Source organism: Prinia subflava, chromosome 8 (genome assembly GCF_021018805.1).
Source record: "Prinia subflava isolate CZ2003 ecotype Zambia chromosome 8, Cam_Psub_1.2, whole genome shotgun sequence".
In the NCBI taxonomy this organism is placed as follows: domain Eukaryota; kingdom Metazoa; phylum Chordata; class Aves; order Passeriformes; family Cisticolidae; genus Prinia; species Prinia subflava.
The window spans coordinates 12,234,455-12,257,927 of record NC_086254.1 but is presented as its reverse complement, the minus strand read 5'-3'; the positions used below and the strand labels follow the sequence as shown (position 1 = coordinate 12,257,927).

General features: G+C 60.1%; 5 protein-coding genes across 9 annotated transcripts in view; 1 reads left to right on the top strand and 4 right to left on the bottom strand.

Moving 5' to 3' along the window:
• The window catches only part of NFIC (nuclear factor I C), a 40,625-nt gene extending 36,270 nt beyond the window's left edge, over nt 1–4,355 (top strand). For all 5 annotated transcript variants that reach the window (XM_063403102.1, XM_063403103.1, XM_063403105.1 and 2 more), the window contains one exon: nt 1,953–4,355. In XM_063403102.1, coding sequence (XP_063259172.1) covers nt 1,953–1,970 — 18 coding nt within the window. In that variant the 3' untranslated portion in view covers nt 1,971–4,355. The remainder of the gene's footprint in view (nt 1–1,952) is intronic.
• On the bottom strand, nt 3,484–10,677 carry SMIM24 (small integral membrane protein 24). Its single transcript, XM_063403107.1, is given in 5 exon segments — nt 3,484–9,259; nt 9,434–9,472; nt 9,575–9,692; nt 10,066–10,221; nt 10,224–10,677. Coding segments are annotated over 5 exon segments (858 nt in total). The 3' UTR covers nt 3,484–9,168.
• Nucleotides 10,678–11,534: 857 nt separating this feature from the next.
• Nucleotides 11,535–12,890, bottom strand: SMIM44 (small integral membrane protein 44). The gene is made up of 2 exons (XM_063403108.1): nt 11,883–12,890; nt 11,535–11,757 (listed from the first exon to the last, which is right to left on the bottom strand). The coding sequence occupies exons 1-2, from the start codon at nt 12,121–12,123 to the stop codon at nt 11,546–11,548; spliced, it is 453 nt and encodes a 150-aa protein (XP_063259178.1). The 5' UTR covers nt 12,124–12,890; the 3' UTR covers nt 11,535–11,545.
• A 1,116-nt stretch (nt 12,891–14,006) lies between these two features.
• On the bottom strand, nt 14,007–17,496 carry DOHH (deoxyhypusine hydroxylase). Its single transcript, XM_063403106.1, has 5 exons — nt 17,432–17,496; nt 16,799–17,128; nt 16,333–16,409; nt 15,916–16,153; nt 14,007–15,132 (listed from the first exon to the last, which is right to left on the bottom strand). The coding sequence occupies exons 2-5, from the start codon at nt 17,070–17,072 to the stop codon at nt 14,816–14,818; spliced, it is 906 nt and encodes a 301-aa protein (XP_063259176.1). The 5' UTR covers nt 17,073–17,128; nt 17,432–17,496; the 3' UTR covers nt 14,007–14,815.
• Nucleotides 17,497–17,647: 151 nt separating this feature from the next.
• LOC134553435 (uncharacterized) lies at nt 17,648–21,393 on the bottom strand. Its single transcript, XM_063403100.1, has 2 exons — nt 20,935–21,393; nt 17,648–19,725 (listed from the first exon to the last, which is right to left on the bottom strand). The coding sequence occupies exons 1-2, from the start codon at nt 21,376–21,378 to the stop codon at nt 18,607–18,609; spliced, it is 1,563 nt and encodes a 520-aa protein (XP_063259170.1). The 5' UTR covers nt 21,379–21,393; the 3' UTR covers nt 17,648–18,606.
• Between the last annotated feature and the right edge of the window lie 2,080 nt (nt 21,394–23,473).

Here is a 23,473-nt window from a genome sequence, read left to right as displayed (position 1 = left end):
ACATGACACTGCTGATGTGGGCATCCCTGCCATGGTCCCCCTGCTGTGGCATCACTGCCGTGGCATCGCTGCCATGGCATCACTGCTGAGGGCATTGCCACCATGGCATTGCTGCCACGGCATTGCTGCCATGTTTATTACTCCTGTGGGCATTGCTGCTGTGGGCACCACCATGGGTATCATCACTATGGCATCACTGCTGTGGGATATTGCCAGTGTGGATTTAACCTCTGTGGCCATCGCTGCCATGGCCCTGCCACCACAAGGAGTGTCACCACAGCAGTGGCATCACTGCTATGGGCTTTGCCACTGCTGGCATGGCCACTGCAGACATTGCTGTTGTGGACATCCTCACCATGGCATCACTGCCGTAGGTGTTGCTCATGTGGGGAATGCCAATTTGGGTACCACTACTGTGTATGGGGTTATTTCCATGTGCAATGCCACCATGGGCATCACCACCGTGGCACTGCAGCTCTGGCACTGCCATTGCCAGCATTGCGGCTGTGGGCACCGCTGCCTTGGCATCACCGCTGTGGCTCACGGACATTGCTGCCATGACATCCTCACTACAGGCACCCAGTGCCAGGGCTTTAGGCACTGTTGGTGGCTCAGGGCCACCACGAATCCTCCATCACAGAGAGAGGTCACTGCCGTGCTCTGGCTGCAGCCTGCCTGGCATCACCCTGCCTAGGTGCCCACAAAGGTGGAGCACGAGGGCCATGGGTGCCTCTCTGTGTGGGCACAGGCACCTGCTCTCACTGTGCCTGTGGCCACTCCAGCTGCAGCGGGAGGTCGTGTGTGTCTTTCCAGGGGCTTTCCATTAGTCCTGGACTCCGAAGCTGGAACTGCAGGCAGTGCTGTGGTGCCAGGACAGGGGTGACAGCTCCTGGCCTCACTTGTGACATGAGTGGTCTGGCCTCAGCATTCCCTGCAGGGGCAGCTGCAGTGGCTGCAGTCCTGCCTGGCAGGTGACACAGGTGACAGGACAGAGGGGTGGGGATGTGGATGGTGCCATGTTGTGGCACCCTGGGGTGCTGCCCTGGCTGGGGAGGAGTGCTCAGGGGGCTGTGCTGTGCTGGGGTGTGGGCACTTGGGGGCTGTGAGTGGTGACACAGGGTACCAGGGGTGCTGTGCTGTACCAGGCTGTCAGATTTGGGAACCGTGAGCTGGGACGTCCGAGGGTGCTGTGCCGTTCCAGAGGAAAAACACAGGGGACCCGGCTCTGATCACAACTCCCACTTTGCTTCAGTTTCCCCAGTCCTGTACTTGGGGTGGGCACCCCAAGGGCCTTGGGTCCCTAACGAGACCTGGGGCAGCACCAGGAGAACCTTGGAGGAGCAAGGGCCTGAGTCCTTGTGCAGAGACAGGGGTCACAGCCACTCACAGTCCCAGGACCGCCAGGGTCCCTGTGTATACGTGTCCCTAGTCACGCGCGGGGAGGGCTCAAGGATGCTTGACTGGGGAAACTGAGGTATGGTGTCCCGGAAGGGGCAGCTGAGACCTGTCGCGCTCTGGTCATGTGTGCCGGGGCCTGGAAGGGTTAAGGGAAGCAGCGGCCCCGAGCTGTCTCGTTTCCAACGGAAACCAGACATGAGGTAATCGGGAATGAACTTGAACTTGGGGCTGGGGGGGAAACAATGGGAGGGTGGCAGGGGGCCACTCGAGGGGTCCCCAGCTGTGCCACCCCCCTACCTGTCCCCAGGCAGCACCATTCCTTGGGGAGAGTCGCCTTTGCCCTGAAGGTGCAGAGGGAGCGGCCCCCAGGGGAACGCGAGTGGCCGCGGTGCGGAGGACGGACAAACTTAGCGCAGGAGTGGCAGCGCCAGCCCCGTGCGCCGAGCGGGGCGCAGCGCGGGCACCGCTGTCCCGGGCTCCGGGGACCGGCGGGGGGACGAGGCAGCTCCGCGGGGCAGAGCACTAACGCCGGCCTCTCTCCTCTCTCCCGGCAGTCCTGGTACCTGGGATAACCGCCGCCGTGCCGCCCCTTCGCCTCCCTTCTCCTCTGCTTTAGGCACCCCCAGAGGAACATCCCCGTCCCCGAGCACCAGGCCCAGCCTTGCGGTGACGACGGAGAGCGCGGCCTCACGACAACGACGACGACGACGACGACAACGACAAGCAAACCCAAACCCGAAGGAAAGAGCGAGGGAAAGGAAGAAGGACAATGGTCAAACTGTTTTAAAATGGGAAAAAAAAAAAAAAAAACAAACAAAAAACAAACAAACCAACAACCCATCCCAGGAGGACCTTTCCCCCCACCCCGGCGATGCGCCAGAAAACAAAGAAACAGGAAAAAAAAAAAAAGAGAGAAAGAAAAAAACACTATTATTTACCCCGTCGGCCGGCGCCGCGCTGAGACCTGACACAAGTCGTGCCAGCAATGCCTCCCGGAGCGGCTGCAGGGCCACGGCGCCGAGCCCCGCCGGCCGCTCGCCGAATATGCAAACGGCTTTGACTCTCTCGTTCTCTATGTGAGTAAAAAAGATCAAAACCTCCTCCGCCGACCCCCTCGGCCCAGACTGTCGGGGGGCCCCGGGGCTGGGGCGCGGCGGGGCGGGGAACCCCTCCTGCCGCAGCCCCGCGGACCGGGTGTGCCCGCGGTCGGGGCGGGCGATGTTCTGTGCTGTGCGAGCTCCTCGGGGACGGTGACATCGTGCTGCAGTGACACGGTGACGGTTATCGGTGGCACGGAGACACGGTGGCACAGTGGATCGAGGGGGTGGCACAGGAGGAGGGGGCTTGTGACCACAGAGGGTGCACGGGCACGGCCAGAGATGGTCGCCGCGGCGGTGGCACCTCGGTTCCCGCGCGGTCACGGTGTCGGGACTCTCCCACCGCGGCCCAAACATCACAGCGGCGGTGGCACCGCGATTCCACCGGGGGCACGGCATGGGGACTGTCGCAGCCCGGCCCCCATGGTTCCCGGGTAGCCGCTGTCGCGCCGGGGCACCGGTCACAATCTCTCTGGTCGCCTTCCTCCCCCAAGCCCGGCCGGGGCCACGCGTGTCCCTGTGTCCCCCGGCGTGTCACCGCGCCCGGGGGTCCCGTGGGGCTGGGGGGGCGTGCATCCTGTGTTTGAGCTATGCATTCCTGTGGACAGGTACCAGGTGGGAGGCAGGAGAGGGTGCGCTTGTGTTGCACATTTTGTAGGAAATGCACTTTTAAGAGGGAATCGTCTAAAAAAAAAAAGAAAAGAAAAGAAAAAAAAAGAAAAGAAAAGAAAAAAGAGAGAAGAGAAGAAAAGAAAACAAAATCACAAAAAAAGGAAGAGGAAGAGGAGGAGGAGGAGTCCCCGGCACTGGCTTGCTGGGACGGCTGGTTTGGGGTTTTTGGGTTTGGTGGTTTTGTTTTTTTGGTTGGTTTTTTGGTGGGTTTTTTTGTTTGTTTGTTTGTTTGGTTTGGTTTGGTTTATGTTTTTTTGTTTGGTTGGTTTTTTGTTTGGTTTTTTTTTTTTTGTTTGTTTTTTGTTTTGTTTTGGGGTGGTTTTTTTTTTGGTTTTTTGGTTTTTTGTTTGTTTGTTTTTGCATACAGAAGGATGGAACAAAGAAGCCCGAGCGACGGCGAGGCTAGAACCAGCCCCCCGGAGCCCCTCGAAGTCCCCCGGTGTCCCCGGCAGCCCCTGACCCCGTGTCAAGTGCCTGAACTGCGGCGGGGAGGGGTCCCGGCCTTCCCGGAGGAGCCCCCGGCCGGGGGCAGCGCGGGAGGAAGCGCTCGGCCGTCCCCGTCCCGTGCGGTGACAGCGTGGCCGGGAAGGGGACGCAGGGACGTGGCAGTGCCTTAGAGCAGAGGGACTCCCGCTACGGCCGAGGCGAGGAGGAGGAAGAGGACGAAGTGCCCGTTGTCCCCAGCGAGACGAGGAGACTGATCCCCAAAGGATGTCTGCCTCAGGGGACGCCCGAAGGGTGATGATGGAGAGAAGCCACCGTGGGATGTCCAGGAGCTGGGAATGTCACCAAGGCCACCGTCGCCACCCCGCCTGGCCCCCTCCCCTGGCACCCAGTGCGCCCCGAGGACCACCGGCATCGCATCCCCCATCCCAGTGGCCCCTGCTTCCCCCCGCTTCCCCCCGCTTCCCACCCCCCGGGTCGGCACAACGAGGCACCAGGGAAAGGGCTGACGCAGGAAATCCCGGGAGACAGAAAAATAATCAAAAAGGACAAGAAAAGGAGAAAACCCACCAAAAAAAAAAAAAAAGAAAAAGAAAAAAGAAAAAGGAAAACACAACAAAAAAAAGTGCTCGGCGGAGAGGGAAACTTGTTTTTTTTAAAAAAAAAAGATCTGAGAAAAGAAACACATGGAAAAAAAAGACAAAAAGACAAAAAAAAAAAAAAAAAAAAAAAAAGACAAATAAACTGCATGGTGCTTTAACAGGATCTGGTGACCTGGCTCAACCCAGCCGCGGCTGGCTGATGCTGTGCATGGCAGACTCTTATTAACCGGCTCTACCTTCCCCTTCAGCAAAAGACAAAAAAGAAAAAAAAAAAAAAAAAAGAAAAAAAAAAAGGAGAAAAAAAACCCAAAAAAAGTCTGTATAAAAAAAGCCGTAAAAAACACACAAGAAAAAAAAAAATCCATGTTTTCCTAATTTGCACGAAATTTTATACCACATGATGTGCCTTGCCTTCGAAGCCTAAGTATTACTGGACCCGATATCAGTGCGAGGGAGTCGCTGCATGCCCGGGGCTCCCGGGGGGCCGGGGGGGCCGGGGGCCGCTGCCCCCCCCTCGCCTCCTGCATGGCTTCTTCTCGGCCGGAAAAGTCCCTTTTTCTCTCTATTCTTCTTTTCAAACCGATTTTCCCCCTCAGAAACGTCTTCCAGTTGGTAATACCGATGCATCCTCTGCGCCAACACACCGGAATATGCAATAGCTGTTGGGGGGGCCGGCCGGGGGGGCGGCCACCCCTTTGCTTTGCCTCTCTTTTGTTTGTTTTCTTTCCCTTTTGGGGGCTTTTGATTTGTTTTTTGGTTTTTGGTTTTTTTTCTGCTTTCAGCAACCAAAGGCAGCGAGGCGGGAGGCGGCAGGGACCCCCGGGCCAGAGATCCCCCCGAAGGCTCGGGGGGGACCCGGTGTCCGGCGCGGCGAGACTGACCGGGCTGTGGCGGGGTCCGTGCGGGGAGGAGCAGGCACGGACCCTGCAGGGCTGATCCTTAAGGGAGGGCCACAGGGTCCCGCCCCTCCCCCTTAGGGGACCCCCACTTTTAAATTGGTTTTCAATGGGGGGCCGGGAGGGCTGAGCCCAGCTGCTCTCGTGACAGGAATGGAACCGTGTGAATGTAGCTGTGACCCCCCCGGGCTGGTGTCTGGGGGTCACAGCCTCCCCCCACCTCCACCCCACCGGCTTCACCCGCGGGGACCCGGCTGGCGCAGCAGGGACTGGCAGGAGGTGCCTTCTTTCCGCCTCTCGCTGCTGCGCCCGCTACCGAGCAGGGGCCCGACACCCCCTAAAACCCCAGAATTTGCCTTAAAACCCCAGCGTTCCGCCGGCTGGAGAGACCCCCCCCAACCTCCTGAGGCTGAGTACTGACGTGGGTTGTGACACCGGGCGGGTGGCACCGGCAGCGCTGCTGGTCGGGCATAAAGAAACGTCGTCGTCAACAATCTTTAATTTTTGGTTTGGTTGGTTTTTTGGGTCTTCTGGTGGTTTTTTGTTTGGTTTTTTATTTGTTTTGATTTTTTTTTGTGTGGTTTGTTTTTTGTTATGTTTGTTTGTTTGGGGGTTTTTTGGTGTCCAAAAGTATTAGTGGGGGAGTGACGGGATGCTCGCGTCCCGCCGGGTTTCGCCCACAGTTCAGGCTGATTTGAGGGTCCCAGACCCTTGGGAGGAGCCCTGGGAGACGCTTCTTTATGCAAGGTGCAGTATTGATTTCTGCAAAGACAATGCAAGGAGGGAACGGGGGCGGTGTCCGGCTGGGGGGAGAAATGAAAAATAGAATAAAAAAAAAAAAAAAAAAAAAAAAAAAAAGGAGGGGGGAAGAAAAGACAAAATTAAAAAATAAAAAAGAGAGATTTTTTTTAAAAATAGAAAATAAAAAAAAAAGGGGGGGGTAGTAAGGCTGGAAAAGGCTCAGCTCAAAGCAAAAATCATTAAAATAAAAAAAGCATTTTTAAACGGTGACAGTGGCAGTGGAGGGAAGGAGCGGGGGCACTGGGGCAGCCCCTTCGGCCAGCCCCGGGGAGGCGAGGGGCGCTGGCGCCCCTCGGGCCTGAGCCCCCCCCCGCCCCGAGGAAGGCCCGGCACCCCCTGCCCCCGCGGGGACACCTCCGGGACCGTCCCCTGCCCCCTTTTGCTGCCTCCTCACCCTCGGGCCGGCACCAAGTCCGGCCGGGCTGCGGCCGCAGCCCCCCAAAACCCGCCCTCGGCAAGAAAAGCACCTTAAACCAAATTAATAAAAAGCAAAAAAGTATCAACTCGACGCCCCCCAGCCCGTAGGGCGGCACTGGGGGGAGCGTGCCGGGGGCTTCCCCTTGCGGGGCCGGGGAGCCCCCCGTGCCCCCGGGGTCTTTGCACTGCTCCCCCGACACTCCCCGGGGCCCCACCCCCGGCTCTGCCCAAAGGGAATATGCAACACCCCCTGGTCCCTCCCCGGGGGGGGGGCACCACTCATTTTTATTATTTCTAATTTTTTTTAACCATTCTCCCTTCTTTTTTTTACCTTCTGGCGGCCTCGATGGCCACGGTCGGGGTGAGCGCAAAGCCGGGGTGGAGGACACCCCATGCCTGGGGAAGTTTCGGGGGGGGTCCCCCGCAGGATGGGGATACGAGGGGACTCCGCTCGACAATCACCGCGGGGGTTTCATGCACTACAGTCTCTCCTAGAGGGTTTTTAGTCGGGCTCGTCGGCTTAAAAAATTAATTAAAAATAGTCTTTGTGACCTATAAATAAAACAAATAACCTGTACATATATATATATATATATATATCTCCACGTATATATATATGGGGCTGCAGGTCCGGGGGGGGGGGGGCGCGGGCCCCCACACAGTTAAGGTACTTTAAATCGCAAAGGAATATATATATATATATAAAATCTCATATATATATACATATATATATGTATATATATATGTCTTGTTTCTTGGGGTTTGGGCTTTTGTTTTGGTTTTTTTCTTGTTTTTGTTTGTTTATTTTGTTTGTTTATTTTTGTACTCAGAGTTTGGAATTTGCTGCTTTCTGCCCCCCTCGGGAGTGCCCCACCGGGTACCCCTGTGGGTGCCCATGGGGGTCCCTCTGGGTGTCCCTTGGGCGCCCCAGGTGATGCCCTCGAGGGCCTCTCTGGGTGCCCCCAGTGGTGCTCACAGGTGCCTCTAGCAGTACCCCTGAATGCCCCGCTGGGTGCCCCAAGCGATGCCCACGGGTGCCCCGGCCCATGGGTGCCGCTCTAGGCACCCCCGTGCCCCGCTGGGCGGCCCGTGCGATGCCCGGGGGCAGGCGGGAGGTGGAGCCGGGGTGGGGGGAAATCCCACCCCTGGGCAAAGAGCGGCAAAAGGAGACAAACCGCCCCAAAAAGGCGCCGAGGCGGCAGCCGGCCGGACCGCGCCTCTTACCCAAACCAAAAATCCCGCCGCAGTGCCTCCGCGCCGCCGGCTGCCCCGCCCGCCTTTTCGGGGGGTCCCCGCTCCCCCCGGGGGGCCGGGGCTGCCCCCTCCCGCAGTTATATTTTACTCGTTCGCCGGACTCTCGCTTTCGCTTTGCCGCAGCCGATACACACCGCCAGCGCACCAGGGCCGCGAGCCGGGGCCGGGCCCCCCCGCCTGCCCCCCCCGCGCCCCCTGGCCCCGCATGACCCCCCGAGCCCCCGCCCGCCCCCCTGGTGCTTCACGATATTTGATTATACCATTGTACGCAGCCATTACCCATAGCGCTCCTGCCTACATACACTTACTGACCCTGATACGGATTTTTGGTTTTTTGTTTTGGTTTCTGTTCGTTTGTTTTGTTTCTTTTGTTGTTTTTTTTTCCCGTTGTTTTTTTTTTTTGTTGTTGTTGTTCCCCCCCCTCCCCTATGCAAAAAAGAGAAAAAAGAGACAAAAAAGAAGAAAAAAACAAAAAAGAAAAAACCGACACACAAAAAAAGATAAAAATGAAAAGAAAAAAAAAAGACAAAAAAAAAAAGTATAAAAATTAAACAAGCTATGCTTCAACTCCAGCTCGCCTCCGCCCTTCCTTCGCTGCCCCGGGGGAAACTGAGGCATGGCGCCCAACCGGGGAGAACACGGGTGTCTCAGCGGAGGAGGAGGGCACTGGGGGGCACCGGGGAGAGCAGAGTCCTGCCAGGCCGGGGGCACCCATCACCCCAGAGGAGGCCCCCCACCCATGACAGCTCTTGGCCCGGATGAGGAGGGTGGGAGAGCTGGGACCCCCGCAGGGCCCGGGGCGACAGGGAGGGGACATGTGGCGACAGGACACGGGTGGGGGCAGACGTGGTTCACGTGAGGGTTCGGAGCTGCTGCCACGTCCTCTGTTTCCAGACCTTGGCCATGGCACGTCACCACCTGGTGCGCGTGACGTCATCGCCTGGCGGTGTGACGTCACTGTCATAACCCGTAGGTCAGCGTTGGCCGAAGCTGCGCTTCACCCCCGCGGTGCCCACGGTCCCTGTCCCCAAGCACTGCTCAGGATAGCCATGGAGGTGAGGCCCCCCCACCCCTCGGTGCTCCCCAGCCCCCCGTGTCCCCTCGGTGCCCACCCCTCGGTCCGGGGCGATCGGGCAGTGATGTGGCTGGACACCGGCTCTGCCCTGCCGAGGTCGCTGAGGCATGGCAGCTTGGAACTTGCCATGTCCCCTGTCCTAGCGGCCCCGGGGGTGCCGGACAGCCCCCTCTCCAGCACGGTGACACAAGACGCTGGACGCCGGGCTAGGCTGGGGAAGCCTTTACTGGGGCTGTCCTCGTCCCCCCGGGCCAGGACCCCTCCCTGGCCCAGGGCTGGGGGACACGGGAAGGCCCCGCTGCCATCCCCGGCCCCCACCCTCCCCGCTCCGCTCCGGCGAGCGGGTGATCCGCGCCGGGTCTTGCTCACAGCCGGGACGGCCGCGGGGCGAGAGGTGCCACGGTGGCCACGGCTGTCGCCGAAACCCGGCGCGGATTCCCGCCCCGCGGACGGGGTGAGGGTGCGGCGCCCGCCAGAGGTGTTCCGGAGCGGGCAGAGGGCGCGGGGGACACTCAGAGGGACGTGGCCTTGCTCTCCTGCTTGTCTTCGCTCTGCTCATCCCAGTTCTCAGCCGCCGGGTTGACGTGGCCGGAGCGCCCCAGCCTGCGGGAGGGAGGGAACGTCGGTCAGCCGGGCACTGCGCCGGCACCGAGGCCGTGCCCGGGGCACGAAGGGCACATGGCCACCATGGCACAGCCGGAACGCGGCCACCCTCGAGGGAATCCAAACCCCGGTGTGTGTGGGGGGTGTGGGTCCCGAGGTAGCCGGTCTGTGTACCTGTCAGTCGCCAGGGTCTCCGGGTAGTCGTTCTCCTTCCTGCAGGGGGAGAGAGGCTGAACGGTGCCTGGGGACAACCCCGCTTCCAGCCCATGGCAACTTCCACAGTGCCACTCACCCTGGCCCCCACCCCAATCCAACCTGTGCCTCCTGAGATTCCAGAACCGGTTAATGAGCAGCATCACAAAGACAATGAAGAGGAAGACGACGACGGCGGTGAGGCCAATGAGCCACGGCTGCAGCACCTTGGGGCCCGTGCCTGCATGGCCACAGGCAGGGAAGGGAAAAGATGGGGATGGGGACAGCTTCAGGTGAGCTCCGTCCCTCAGGGGATGGGACCTCCCATGAGATGGGACCCCCTTATGAGACAGGACATTGGCAGTCACTGTTCCCCTTTCCCATTCTCCCTTGGGTACCAAGGAAGCCACCCCCAACACAGCTCACCTGTCCCCAGCACAGTGGGGAGCACTGTGGCAGCAGGTGGGTGTCTCCAGGCCTTTCTGCTCTGCCCCCAAAAGTTACTGTTGGAGCACTGGGACACACTGGCCACACTGAAAAGGTCTCCCAGGAGCTGGCTACCTCCCCAGGGGCCCCACAGCACAGGTGGTACAGAGGGTCACGGGGGCACCTACCAGCTTGTCCCTGGGCGGTGGCAGCGAGGACGAGCAGGACCAGGAGCGAGAGGGGCTGCAAGGGCTTTGGCATTTTTGGGTGGAGGGCTGGGGCACGTCTGAATCCTACTCCTGAAGGTGAGCTTCTGTCCCCTGCTGCTATCATGCCTGCACTCTGCACCCAGGACAACGGGCGCCTTTATTGGCCCCAAGACGACAAAATGGCACCAAGCACCATGGCAACGTGGCTCCTGTCACCCCTGGGAGGTGGTAACACACCCCTGGCTCAGGCACCGCACCCCACAGCACCCAGTGCACACCACCTCCGGGACCACAGTGGCAAAGGACAGGCATGTTCCTGTGCCCAGGACTGGGGACCACCCCCAGGGTAGGCAGGTGGATGGAGGGAGAGACAGACAGGTGGGCGGGTGGGTGCACAGGCGGAAGAACAGAAGGGTGATGGGGTGGAGAAGTCCCCACTCTGCTTGGTTCCCCCCAGCCCTGCTGGCAGGGCTGGGGCAGATCCCATGAGGATGGGACGGTACAGAGGGGTGGGCAATGCCAGGCCACCCCCAGCACTCCCCTGGGCATGAGCCAGCTGCCCCCAGACAATCCCACGTGGGACCCCATCATGTCCTCGGGGTGTGAGTGCCTGTGTGTACTGTCAGGAGTGAAATACTGACAAGGTTACCTCAGGGAGACCATGGCAGGGTGCCCACCCACCAGGGCACAAGGAAAACTGAGGCAGAGGGTGGCCAGCAGCACCCCAGGGAGGGACAGTGGACTTTGGCAGGGCCACCCTGTCTGTGGCAATTCCTCAAGGGATGAAGGAGGAGACTAGGGGTGCAGGGATCAAGCCTCAGCCTGGGTTCAAGACAGGGGGTGCAGGTTGATACAACAGCCCCCATCCCCAGGGCCCTCACCCAGAACCAAAGTCTGGTTTGGGGCCACCTGTGTGTGCCACTGAGCGTGGTCTGGCAGTGCCAAGGCACTGAGGGGGTGGTGGGGGCACAGCCAGGCTCAGCATCCAGCTGTCCATCTGTCTGTCCCTACCCATGTGTCCATGCTGACTTGGCGCATCCAGAGGTGTATCTGTGTTTCCATGTGCATGTGTGCACCTGTGTCTGTGCCCCTGCCACCATTGCCTGTGCACCCACACCATGGGTTTGCACCCCCAAGCACCCACCTTTATACACCCATGTGCCCATGACCAGGAGTGACCATGGCTGTGCCAAGAGGTGCTGTTGCCCCAGGCAAAGGTTAGAGTGTCCCAGCCCTGCCACCCCTCACGTTGTGCTGGGCCAAGGGGCTCGCAGGGCTGGGGCAGGTGGCTTTATTGGTGTGACAGCCCAAGAGAAGCCCTGAGAGCAGCACTAGGGCTAGGCAGGGAGGGGGAGGCTGTGTGCCAGTGCTAAGTAGTGCCCACGCCCAGGGCCACACTGTGACCCAATGGACAGACAGGGCTGCAGGGTCCTGCTGGTGGCAGGGGTGTCCCCTGGCCCTAGAAGAACCCCTTCTCAGGGGAGTCGGCAAAGGAGACGGAGCTGCGTGGAGCGAGCCCCAGCGGGATGTCTGTGCCAGGTAGGATGCTGGTGCGTTCATCCTCTGCCTTCTGCTCCACCAGCATCTCGTCCTTCTCCAGCCACTCTGCCTCCAGCACGATGCCCTCAGCCATCCCCGCCTTCTCCTCCGGCTTGGGCCCGAATGCCCAGTCTGCAGGGGCAGAGACGGAGCTGTCAGCAGCACCAGCCCTGCCACAGCACAGTCTCAGGTTGGGGGGATCCCCCCCGGCCCCCTGCCCACCCCAAAGCCCGACCCTGCTTGTGGGTAGCACTCACCGGCGAAGTCGTGCACCAGGTCCTTGATGAGGTGCCCCACGATGGCATATGCCACCACCAGCACCAGTGTAGCTGCCATCATCAGGTACAGGACATAGCGGGGCAGGCGGATGCTGTCCAGGGCAGGGGGCTTGTAGTCCACATACGGCACCTCGTCCTCGTCCGGGGGGGACTGCAGCAAGTGCCGTGGTCTCCACGCCTCCCCGGTGCCAGGGAGGGGGATACTCCCCGCCAGGGCCATGGCCAGCTATCCCTGCACCCCCACCCCAAGCCACCGAAGCCTCTGCCACACAGGGGTCTGCAGAGGGGGAAGTGGCATCAGGGTCCACAAGGCTCCTTGGTGCTGGCAGATCACAGAGACAGTGGTGTCCCCATGGCTGGTGGCAGTGCCAGTCACCCGGTGACAGTGCTGTGTTGCTGAGAAGGAGCTTAGCACCTGCTAATCCAGGCACAGCCCAGCTGCCTCAGCATGGGGGGTGACCAGCGGGCTCTGATGTGGGTCAGGGTCCCCAAATCCTGCTACTCTGGGAGCACCACTGGTACCCCGGCCCCCCTGGGAGTGGGGAGTCACCTGCAGCTGGAGAATCCCCAAAGACAGGGATGGGGAGGGATGCCCAAGGTCTTTCCTCCCTCCCCTGGGCTGGGTTAAATCCCTCAGCAGGCGCTGGGCCCTTGGAGCAGATGGCTGAGATCCCAGAGGACACAGCACCCTCAGAGCCGGTGGTGATGGGCAGAGGGGATGGGGATGCAGCCTCAGCCACGGGGGCTCCCACGGGGCCCCCTCTGCTGTACCATGAAGCAGCCCATGGCAAGAGGCTGTCACCTTCCCAGATGGCTGCCACGTGCCACCCCAGCACCCAGTATCAACTTCCCAAGGCAGAGAAGCCTGCAGAGGGATGCAGTCCATGCTTCCCCCAAAAGCAATTCCCCCCCACACCAAGAGGGTGCAGGGTTTAGCCCAGACCAGCAGCAGCTTGCGAGAAACCTCAAACCCTTCTCAGCACAGACTAGACTGGGAACGGGGGGAACGTGCTGGGGGCGTTCAAAGCTCAAGGCTCAGCCCTGCTCCACTCCAGCACCTCCCAATTCTGCTGCACCAGGTCACCCCTGCCTAGATCCCAGCCTCAGAAATGCATTTTATTCTAATTTTGTCTTAGAAGGTGTTTGGGGGAGCAGAGACAAATGTTAGCACAGAATGATTGGGAAACAACCCTGTGAGGTCTGAGTGAGTCAGCTGTGGAAAAGCTGGAGAACAAAGGTGCAGGCAGCCGAGGTGATTAAGTGGGGACAAACAGCCTGGCAAACTCCAGGGTGCTGGAGCCCACGTGCCAAGAAGGGAACAGTGGTAACATGGCCTGGGGGAAATCGCCCATTTCACTGTCCTGGGGATGGATATGGACACAGGGACACACCAGAGCCTGAAGCTGGGTCCTGCCCATCACCCAGGGGCTACAGTGGGTGAGGAAAGGGGGACAAGCAACCCATATGAGCTGCTGACACCAAATAGTGTGAAAATGTCAGATGTTTGTCCCCAGCACTGGGGAACCGCAGTCTGGAGCCCCTCACCCTCCATATCACACACAAGGTGACCCTACCCACAGCACTTGGGCACGTGTCACTGACTCTCAGTGTGTACAGGTGACCAAAACTGGTGACACCTTGACTGAGAGCCCTTTCCATGGGGTCCTGAACTGGATCAGACTGGGCCATGGCCAGGGCTGCCCCTTGGCTGTGTCCCTGAGCATCAGTGCCCTGGAGATGCTGACCTGGTTTCAGGGACTAAGAGGATTGAGCTTGGGAGTGACTAACAGGGAGCCCTTGGACAAGGGGAAAAGGTATGCCCAGCAGGATGCCAGGCCCTGCAGGGCAGTGGGACCTACCAGGGCACCTCAGACAGTCCATCCTCCTCCCCAGGCCTGGGGGTTTCACGTCCTGCCATCAGGGACCCCACATTCCCTCCTCCTCCCAGTGTGGCTGGACTCAATTTTAGAAGTCCTTTGTAACCTCAATGGTTCTATGATTTCATTTTGGCAGCCCCCAGGCTCCCACGCAGGGCTTGACCCCATGGCACTGGGTTCATTCCACACCTGGGCACAGGTAAATCACAGCTCAACTCACTCCAGCTTCCTGTGCCAGTGCTTTATTCCTTGCCAAACCCCACACCCCAGTGCCCAGGCTGGGCTGGCTGAAGGATTTGGGTGCCAGCAGCAGCCTCAGCCCTCCTGGGCCTGGTTAAACACAGGGGAAAGCCCACACAGGCTCTACCTCACCCTGCCCACCCTAATGGCAGCAGAAAAAACCCTTTTTTCCTTCCCCACAGAAAAAAACCCAGCAATATCTTCCCAACTTTGCCATGAAACAACCCCCATTGTGGGGCAGAGGCTGCCACAGGCTCAGCTCCAGCCTGTCCCAACAGGAAAAGCCAAACCCACTGCGGGGGCGAGGAGGGCCCCAGCTCAGCACCAGCACTGAGAGCAATTTCGAAGCATCCCAACACCATAGCCCACAAAAGTGGGTGCCCAAAGCCCATCCTAGCCCCCAGCAAAGCTCAGCTGGAGAGAATGGAGCTGCTGACTTGGCAGCACCAACCCAGGGCAGGCCCAAGCCCTGCAGAGCTGCAGCAGGCTCTGATGTGCCAAGCAGAGCCCACCTGGTCCAAGCCCCAAGCCACGCTGTGGGCAGGCAGTGCTGATCCTGGCAGGGAAAAGGGGCAGATCTAGCAAACAGTAGCTGGCAAGGAGTGATGGGGAGGCAAGTAGCAGCTCAGCCTGGATTTGGAGGGAAAAGGTGGTTGTAATTGTGCCAGAGAGCAAATCCAGTCCCTCCTCCAGCTCTGCGTGGCAAGGCATGGATCCACACCAACAGAGGTGGCTGTGAAAGCACCATTGGCAGCAGGAGGGGGTGGGAGGTGCCTCAGTGCTCCCAGTCCAGGCTTAGGAGGAGGCCTGCAGCTTGCAGAGCCCATCGGCGTACTGGAACTGGGCACCGTTCTCGTACTCGTACATGTCCAGGGCCACCTGGCAGCTCTCGCGCACCACGCGCTCCTCGTCGCCGGCGAAGGCGCGCAGGGCCTGCAGGCAGGAGGGCCGGGCGATGGAGCCCAGCGCCTCGGCGCACTCGTGCCGCACCATGGGGCTCTCGGTGCGGCTGCGCAGGGCGGCCGTCAGCTGGGGGACACACGCCTCGTCCTGCAGCTGCCCCAGCACGTACCCGATCTCATGGCGGAACAGCGCGCTGCCGCAGCGCAGCCCTGCGGGAGGACGGACAGTGAGCTGGGACCCCCCAGAATGGACCAGGATCCCCCAAAACATAGCGAGACGCCTGGATGGAGCCCCCATCTGAAAGCTGGGGGTGCCAAAGGTCACCGCCCCAGCCCCACATACAGGAAGGGGTGTCCCCCCTGCTCCCTGATCCCACCCTGCTCCCTGATCCAAGCCATGTCCCAGCGCCTCCTGTGATGGAAGCACCCGCCCCCAGCAGAGCTGGTGCCCCACAACTGCTCAGGTTCTGCCCAACCACATGATGTTCCAGGGGATGGCAGCATGGCCAGGGTACCAAGCAACTAGAGCAGGAGCTGACAGATCCCATCTTTTGGACCTCAACAGTCCCAGATGGCTGGAGAGTCTGGTCCACTTTCCTTGGGCTGGGGGTGGGTCCACACAGTTCCTGTGGTCTGCCGCTTTCTACCTCAGGGGACATTCCCCTCTCCAGAACTATTCCCAAACACCAGCAGCCCCTGACTTTCCAGGCCAGGAGCGCAGGACCCCAAAAACCCTGGGCCAGGTCTGACAATGGGTCAGACCAGCTAGTCCCAGATCACCATCACAGCCAGTGCTCGCCCTCCCTCAGGGAAGGGGTTCTGGAGGGTGGCAAGGGAGCTCTGGAACACCAGAGGCCACCCAGCACTCTGTAAGGTGGCAGGGAACAGCAGCCCTAGACACAAACACATGAGAGTAGCTCTGGCAGTCCTGGATTTGGGCAGGGCTCATCCCAGATTAGCCCAGACAGACCCACAACAAGGACAGGCCCTCACCTTCTGCCAGTGCCAGCACAGCAGCCTGGCTCCCCACATTCCGCAGGGCAAACATGGCCCGGTAGCGGTCAAACAGTTCCTGGGACTCATCCAGGAGGATCTCCCGGAGCTTGGCAACATCCGTCTCCTCAGCAGGGGGAGCAGGATCTACAGAGAGGTATGGGCTGGTGCCCGACTTCTCCTTGTTGTTCTGCAGCCACTCCAGCCTCCTCACGGCCAGCTGACACGTCTCTGCCACCTGTGGGTACGTGGACACAGCCCTGGCTGCAGAACAGCACTGGACAGCACCAGCAGAAGCCCAGCATGCAGCAGGATGCCACCGTGATGTCCCCACCCACCTGCCCACGTGGGACCTGCCTCACCCTCTGAGACCAGCAGTGCTGCATCCCAGAGGAAATGACCCCTCAAGAACCTCACCTCGACCACAGGATCCTGGGAATAGCGTTTCAGGATATCCAGCACGTCAGGGTTCCCAATAGCACCCAGGGCTTCACCTGAAGGATGTATCAGGATGTTATCAGGGTGTCTGTATGAGAAGAATCCTGCTGTGTCCTCTGGCAATGCCTTGCCTTGCTCTAAAGCACAGACATAGGCCTAACTGATTGATCCCAAATGGGGCAAACATGAACACACGCTGTATTGACTGATTCCAAACAGGACAAACATGACAGGAGAAGCCTGGCCAGCAGGAACAGCAGGGCCTCGCCAACCTGTCCTGTCTGGTCTGGCCAGGGGAGGTGGTGAGATGTTATGTGACTCAGGCTTTGACACCCAAGCCGGATCAGGCCCTCATGAGCTGCTCTACATAGTGGGGGAAGCCCCCCCAAGCCGCACTTGCCAGCCCTTTGCCCTGCCCCGAGCGCCGCAGGAGCTGCCACCGTACCTGCCTCGTGCCTGACCATGGGCTCCTGGGCCGTGTCCTCCAGCACACGGATGAGCACCGGAATGGCCGCCTCGTCCTGCATCTGGCCCAGGCAAAAGGCCAGCTCGTGCTTCAGCAGCGCCGAGCCGTCCCCAAACGCGCGGCCGATCCACTCCACGGCAGCACGGCCGCCCAAGTTGCGCAGGGTGAAGAGGGCCCGGAACCGAGCAGGCAGCGGCTGCGCCGCGTCCACCAGCGTGCGGCCGATGGCCTCCACCTCCTGCTCCGTCACCATGGCGCGGGCGGGTCCGGGCACACTGGGGACTCTGGGGGGGCTCCCCGGTCACACTCCTGCGTTCGGGGAAGGGAGTCAAGGCGCGCCCTCAGCAGCCAGCGGGTCCCGTGGCTGGGGGCAGGGCGGGCGGGAAGGGCCGCAGCCCAACCTGTGCCGGAGAACCGGACCCCGGGGGCGACCCCACAGCGCGTGTCCGTACTGGGTTTCACAGGATACCCGGGACGGACATAAATCCCCTGCCGCGACCGCGCCAGACGGAGCCACTGGGCCAGCGAAACCGGGGCCCGAAAGGAGCTGCCCGGGCCGGGGGATACCAGGGGGGTTCGGGGAGGGCCCGGCGTTGCCGGCACTGCACTCACCGCGCGCCGCCATCTTGCTGCTCCGCCACGTGACCACCCGGCGGCTGCGCCTGCGCAATGCGCGTGGCAGGGCCGAACACGAGGGGGCGCTGCCTCCCCCCCGCCTGAGGGCGCTGCTGCTCCCGCCCGCCAGGGGGCGCTGCGGGAGGGGCGGGGCCGCTGCCCACCATGGTCGGGGCAGGTTCGGCTCCGGCCGGGCCCGGTCAGGGATCCAAGAGCCCGGCAGGGACACAGGGGCCCGGGAACCGAGCCACAGACCCCTCCGGAGAGGGGCCAGGGGTGCCAGGCTGGGCAAACCCCTCCAGAGAGGGGCTAAGGTGTTCCAAGAAGGGCAAAATTCCTCTGGAGAGGGGCAGGGGGTGCTGGGCAGGGCAAACCCCACCCTGGAAGGACGAGACAGTGCCAGGCTGGGCAAACCCCTCTGGAGAGAGGCTGGGATGCCAGGCTGGGCAAGGCCCACCCTGAGACAGGTCTCGGGGTGTTCCAGGCTAGGCGAAATTCCACTGGAGAGAGTTTGGGCAGTGTCAGGCTAGGCTAACCCCCACCCTGAGAGGGACCTGAGGTGCAAGACTGGACAAAATCCCTCAGGAGGAAACAGGGGTGCCAGGCTGGGCAAACCTCTCCAGAAAGGTCCTCAGTGTGTTCGCCTCTGGAGAGGGGCCAGGGGTTGCCAGGCTGGGCAAACCTCTCTAGAGAGGGGTTCAGGGTGTTCCAGGCTGGGCAAACCCCTCTGAAGAGGGGCCAGGGGCTGCCAGGCTGGACAAACCCTCAGGGCAGCATATCCCTGAGTTTGTGTGTTTACACAGCAAGTTTCAAACCTTCAAAGGAGTTTTGCCTTATTTCAAGGCTCCTGCTGATTTTGGCCCAATGGAGAGGCCTTGAAACAGAAGAAAGGGAGATCTCAGCAGCCTCCCCCTCCCAGCCCTAATCCCCACTGTACTCCCACAGCACACATCACACCACCAAACAGTTTAGATCCTGGGAGAGAGAATGTGCACAAAAAAAAATACATTCCACTGCCTGAAACCTCCACAGCAAACCCAGCACGAGCGTGACATGGCTGCCCCTCCCTGCCCTGGGTCCGCCTGGTACAGCTGGTAGCACTGGGCCAGTTTGCCAGAGTTCACAGTGAGTCTGCAAGCAGGGATGTGCAAGGCAGTTGCTCTCCAAGCCCATCAGCCCTCGCCACAGCTCTCAAAGTACTGGCACATCAGCTCTCGCACTTGCTCAGCCCGGTTGTCCTCCATGGCAGCTGGCGCAGGCTGGGAGGGCTTGGGCAGCTCGGTGGGCTCAGTGCCCTCCAGCCACTCCTCATTGAAGGGGTTGTCGTGGGCCTCGCAGACATTGTGTAGGATGCAGCAGGCAAGAACGAGGGTGGGCAGCAGCTCCAGGCTGCAGTCGTCACACTTGAGGAGGATCTGCCAGCGCGCCTTGAGGCGCAGGAAGGCGTTCTCGATCACGCTGTGGGCGCGCTTCAGGCGGTAGTTGAACTGCAGCTGGCGCTGGGTGAGGTTCTCGTCCTCCTGGTAGGGCTTGAGGATCCAGTCTTGCAGGGGGTACGTGGCATCACCCAGCAGCACGTACTTCTGTGCCTTCCCCATGAAATTCTTGGGAGGGTTGGGGCACAGCCGGCCCTCCTTGGCCAGCACCCACAGGCTGGAGCTCTCCAGGACCGCACTGTTCTCCATGCTGCCTGGAAAGGCGGTGGAGACATCCCAGAACTGCCCCAGCCCATCCACGGTGGCCTGCGTGAGGATGGAGTGCCAGCCCTGGCCGTTGCAGTAGTCGGCGGTGAGGCGCAGGGGTGGGTGGATGGGGATATGCAGGCTGTCCAGTGCCCCGATGCAGTGCGGGAAGCCCCAGCGTGTGCAGAAGATGCGCACCATGTTCTCCAGCTCCTTCTCGTCAGGCAGACGGAGGTAAAGTGGCTTCAGCAGCAAGACAACAGCATAGCTCACCTCCCGGACACAGCTCTGCACAGTGGAGGGCCCCACTCCAAAGAGCGGGCTCAGAGTCTGGTACTCCACGTTGGTGGCCAAATGCCAGAGGGCCACAGCCACCCTCTTCTCCAGGGGCAGGGTGGGGTGGAAGTGGGCACTGTGCGGAGCCAGCCCAGGCCGCAGCTGGTTGCAGATGTAGAAGAAAGTCTCCTTGGACATCCGAAACTTCTCCAACCAGTCCTGGGGCCCAAACTCCTTCAAGACCACCCGCTCCCACCAGTCCGTGCTCCTGAGGCTGGGCCAGGCACGGGGGTAGAAGCAGCAGCTGGTTCTCCTCCGGTGAGCGATGAGGAGCTGCAGTGCAGGGAGAGAGAGCAGCAGTGTGAGACAGGGCTTCCCTGCACTTCACTAGGACCCTCTTCCAAAGACCATCCAGCTCTAGAGACTTGCTTAAGGCAGGAGGATGGCCAGTGTCAGGTGGCCAGTGGTCCCAACTGGTCTAACACTGGTCAAATCTTCCTGTTCCTGGGAAAGCTCACTGCAAACCCACCAGGCAGTAGGTGTGACTTCAGACAAGATGCCCAGGTGTTACAGTTTTCTGAAAAAGCCTCTTTGTGGGGTGGCCATTTGCTCTGGGGGGTTTGTGTTTTGATGAGCATGACTGGATTTCCAGCTGCCAAGGGAACTGTGGGCTAAGTCCTGGTTTGGAAGGGGGACAGAGCATCCCTCAAAGGTGGGAATCATGATTTGGAAGGGAAAGCTCCTGGCCTCTCCACAGGATTTTTTTCCTGTTATTAAAATCTACAACGCAACTTTCAGCTAAAGGAAATTTTAGTCATCTTCAGCCACTGCCCAGGCCAGCAGGTTCCTCATGTTCCCCCCTCCAGCTAGTCCTTGTTGCCAGGGATCCCTTGTATCTCCCATTGCATCCCCCCCCTTTGATGTCTCCCTCCTTCACATCCCCATGTCCTCTGCATCCACCATCCTTCGTGTCCAGGATCACATCCCAGGATCATGTCCTTCAAGTCCCATCCTTTGTGTCTCTGTCTTTGCATCCCACAGAATCCCCACGTTCCCCATCCTTTGTGATCTCTGTGTCTACATGTCCATCCACATCCCGTGTTTTGAGTCTCACGTCCCCCACCCTTTACATCCTCCCTGTGACTTCCCCATGCTCCCCATCCTTCCCAACACCGTCCTTTGCATCCTACATCCCGCACTGTCCATTTTGCGTGTTCCTGTGACCCGTGTAGCCCGTGCCCCAGATCCCCCATGTCCATGTGTTCCGTGTCTCACGTCCCCCATCTTGTGTTCCTGGGATCCGTCCCCGCATCCCTCCACCCTCCACGTCGCCGTGACCTCCGCGCGTCTCCCGTATCCCCCACCCTTTGTGTCCCCGTGACTCCAGCGCATCCCCCGTGACTTCCCCTCATCGTTTGTGTCCCCGCGATCTCCACATGTCCCCCGCATCCCCGCACCCTCCGTCCCCCGCGACCCCGTCCCCGCATGCCGCTGTCCCCCGTCCCGTGCAGTCCCCTCCCATGGCGGCCCCGCCCCGGTCACCGTCATGAGCCGCTTCTGCCGCTGGCTGTAGTAGTGCCGGAGCCAGGCGCGCCGCTGCGGCCCGTCCCAGCCCGCGGCACCGGCGCCGCTCCCGCTGCCGGCGCTGCTCCCGTTCCCGGCCATGGCCCCGGCGCGCCGCCGCCGCCGCCGAGCCAGCGCGCACAGGAGCACCAGCAGCCGCTCCCGCATTTTCAAATCGGGAGCCGGGGCCGCCCTGGAAGTGATCGGCGGCGGGGTCACGGTGGCACCGGGGGCGGGACGGGGCGGCGCCGCTCCGCTCCGCTCCGTGCGGCACGAGTCTGCACGGCACCGTACAGACACCGCCGTCCTTGCCTGCAGCTCCCCGTACCGACATCCCCATCCGCACCGCACCGCTCCGTCCTCCTCATCCCCGCATCCCCGCACCGTCCTGCACAGCTCTGCCGTCTCCATCCCCACCACCATCACCAACTCTCACCAAACCACGCGGGCCCCCCATTCCCACCCTCACCACCATCCCCATCCCAACCCACTCCTGTCCTGCCTGGAGGCTAGGCTGGAAAAGGGTCCCTGGGCTCAGCTGCGGCCAGGACCGGCCCTACAGGAACAAGGAAAACCGCAGCAACGAAATCCCAAATCTGCCTTGGATTTGCAGGAAGGCTTAAAAAGGTTAGAAAACACTGGAAAAGGCTGAACAAAGCTCATTTGGTTTAGCTGTGGCAAGGACTGGCACCAAAGTGACAAAAGGCCACAAACAGGCAGTGCCAGTGCCCTGATGGTGCCCGGTGAAAGGAATAAGAGGAATGTGTCTTTACAAACAGACTGTGTGAATCTGCTTGTAGATACGGCAGGGACTTGTAGATAAGGAAGTAACAGGAGAAACCATCAGTTTCAGAAAGTGTTATTAATTCACATGGACAGCTGTTCAGCCAAGGTCCTGCTAAATTCCTGAACTTGGAGAAGAACAAAGACAATAGAACTATGAATATCATATGTTTAACAAAAGGGGGATGCATATTAGAGGGGGACAGACAGTAGGCAATTCAGGAAGTTTGTACCTTCCAAGTACCTCAGCCAGTGGAGAAAGGGAGAGGGTGATGTGGCCATGAAAATTAGGATAAAAATGAGGCTGTCCCAGCAATTTGAGAGACCCCATGGGAAATGCCCCATGGCCTCTCTCTTTGTTCATGAATAAAGTTACAGGACTCCTCTGCCTCCTTTTTGGACATAAACCTCTGGTATTGTGAATTTTTTCAGACACTTGGGAGTTACACCAGGGCCTGGATGTTACCCCAAAAGTGGTGCCCATACTCTCAAAGCCTGTTGAGTTTCCAGATGTACCATGGTGGGGCAGATCCCATAGGTCTCCTGAGACAATGGGGATGTGGGGATGCCTGCAGGGAAGTTGCTGGGTTCCTCATGGCTTGAGCCCAGGATCTGTTGGAGGGAATCACCTTGAGTTCTGGATGCCATTGGGGCACCACAAGATCAGGAGGATCCAGAGCTGTTGGAGAGTGCCCAAAGGAGGGACACGGAGCTGGGGAAGGGTCTGAGGAGAGGCTGAGGGCACTGGGCTCCTTCAGCTGCAGCAGAGGAGACTGAGGGGAGGCTCCTCGGGGGCTGCAGCTCCTCCTGAGGGGAGGCAGAGGGGCAGGGGCTGAGCTCTGCTCTGAGACAGGAGCCCAGGAAGGGCTGGAGCTGTGTCAGGCCTTGGGCTGGAGCTCAGGGAAAGGTTCTTCCCCCTGAGGGTGCTGGGGCACTGCCCAGGCTCCCCAGGGAATGGTCCCAGCCCCAAGGCTGCCAGAGCTTCAGGAGCGTTTGGACAACGCTCTCAGGGATGCTCAGGGATCCTTGAGCAGAGCCTGGATCAGCTCTTGGTTCTTGATCAAGTTAGGGTGTCTGTGCAAGAACAAGGGCTGGATTGGATGGTCCCTGTGTGTCCCTCCTTGCTCAGGATATTCCAGGAGTCTATGAATGATTCGGTTCCTTTTTAGGAATGCAGTTACCAGCTGTTTCTTTTTGAAAATAACATACAAGGGAGCCTTAAAGAGAGAGTTGATTATTATGTGAACCTGAGCTGCATGACTGATAACCAGGGAGTCCAAGATTAATATCACAGAATTGCATGCAGTAATTGCATGCAGCTTGCTTCATTGCTGCACTAGGACCAGAATGGGTGGTTGTGCTTGGCAGGGTAACAGTCAGATGGCTGTCTGGGGTCACCAGAGCATTGCAGATGGACAGTCTGTGGACAGGCATCCACCCCTCTGCCCCACATGAGCACCCCTGCCCCCTGGCACCAGCCTCTCTGTGGGCATGGGCAGGAACTGGGGGATTCCAGCACACACCAGCACTGAGAAGGGCACAGGGCTTCGAGTCCTGCAGCACCTGCCCCTGGCTCCTCCTGGGCCATGTAGGGATGAGCTCTGTGGGAGCAGCAGCCCCTGGCCCAGTGCCCTCCCAAGGGTGGGGTGGACACACAACGGGCTGGGGATGGGGTCCCCCATCCACCCTACAACTCCCTAGGGAGAGTAATGGGGATCAGAGACCAGGAATGGGG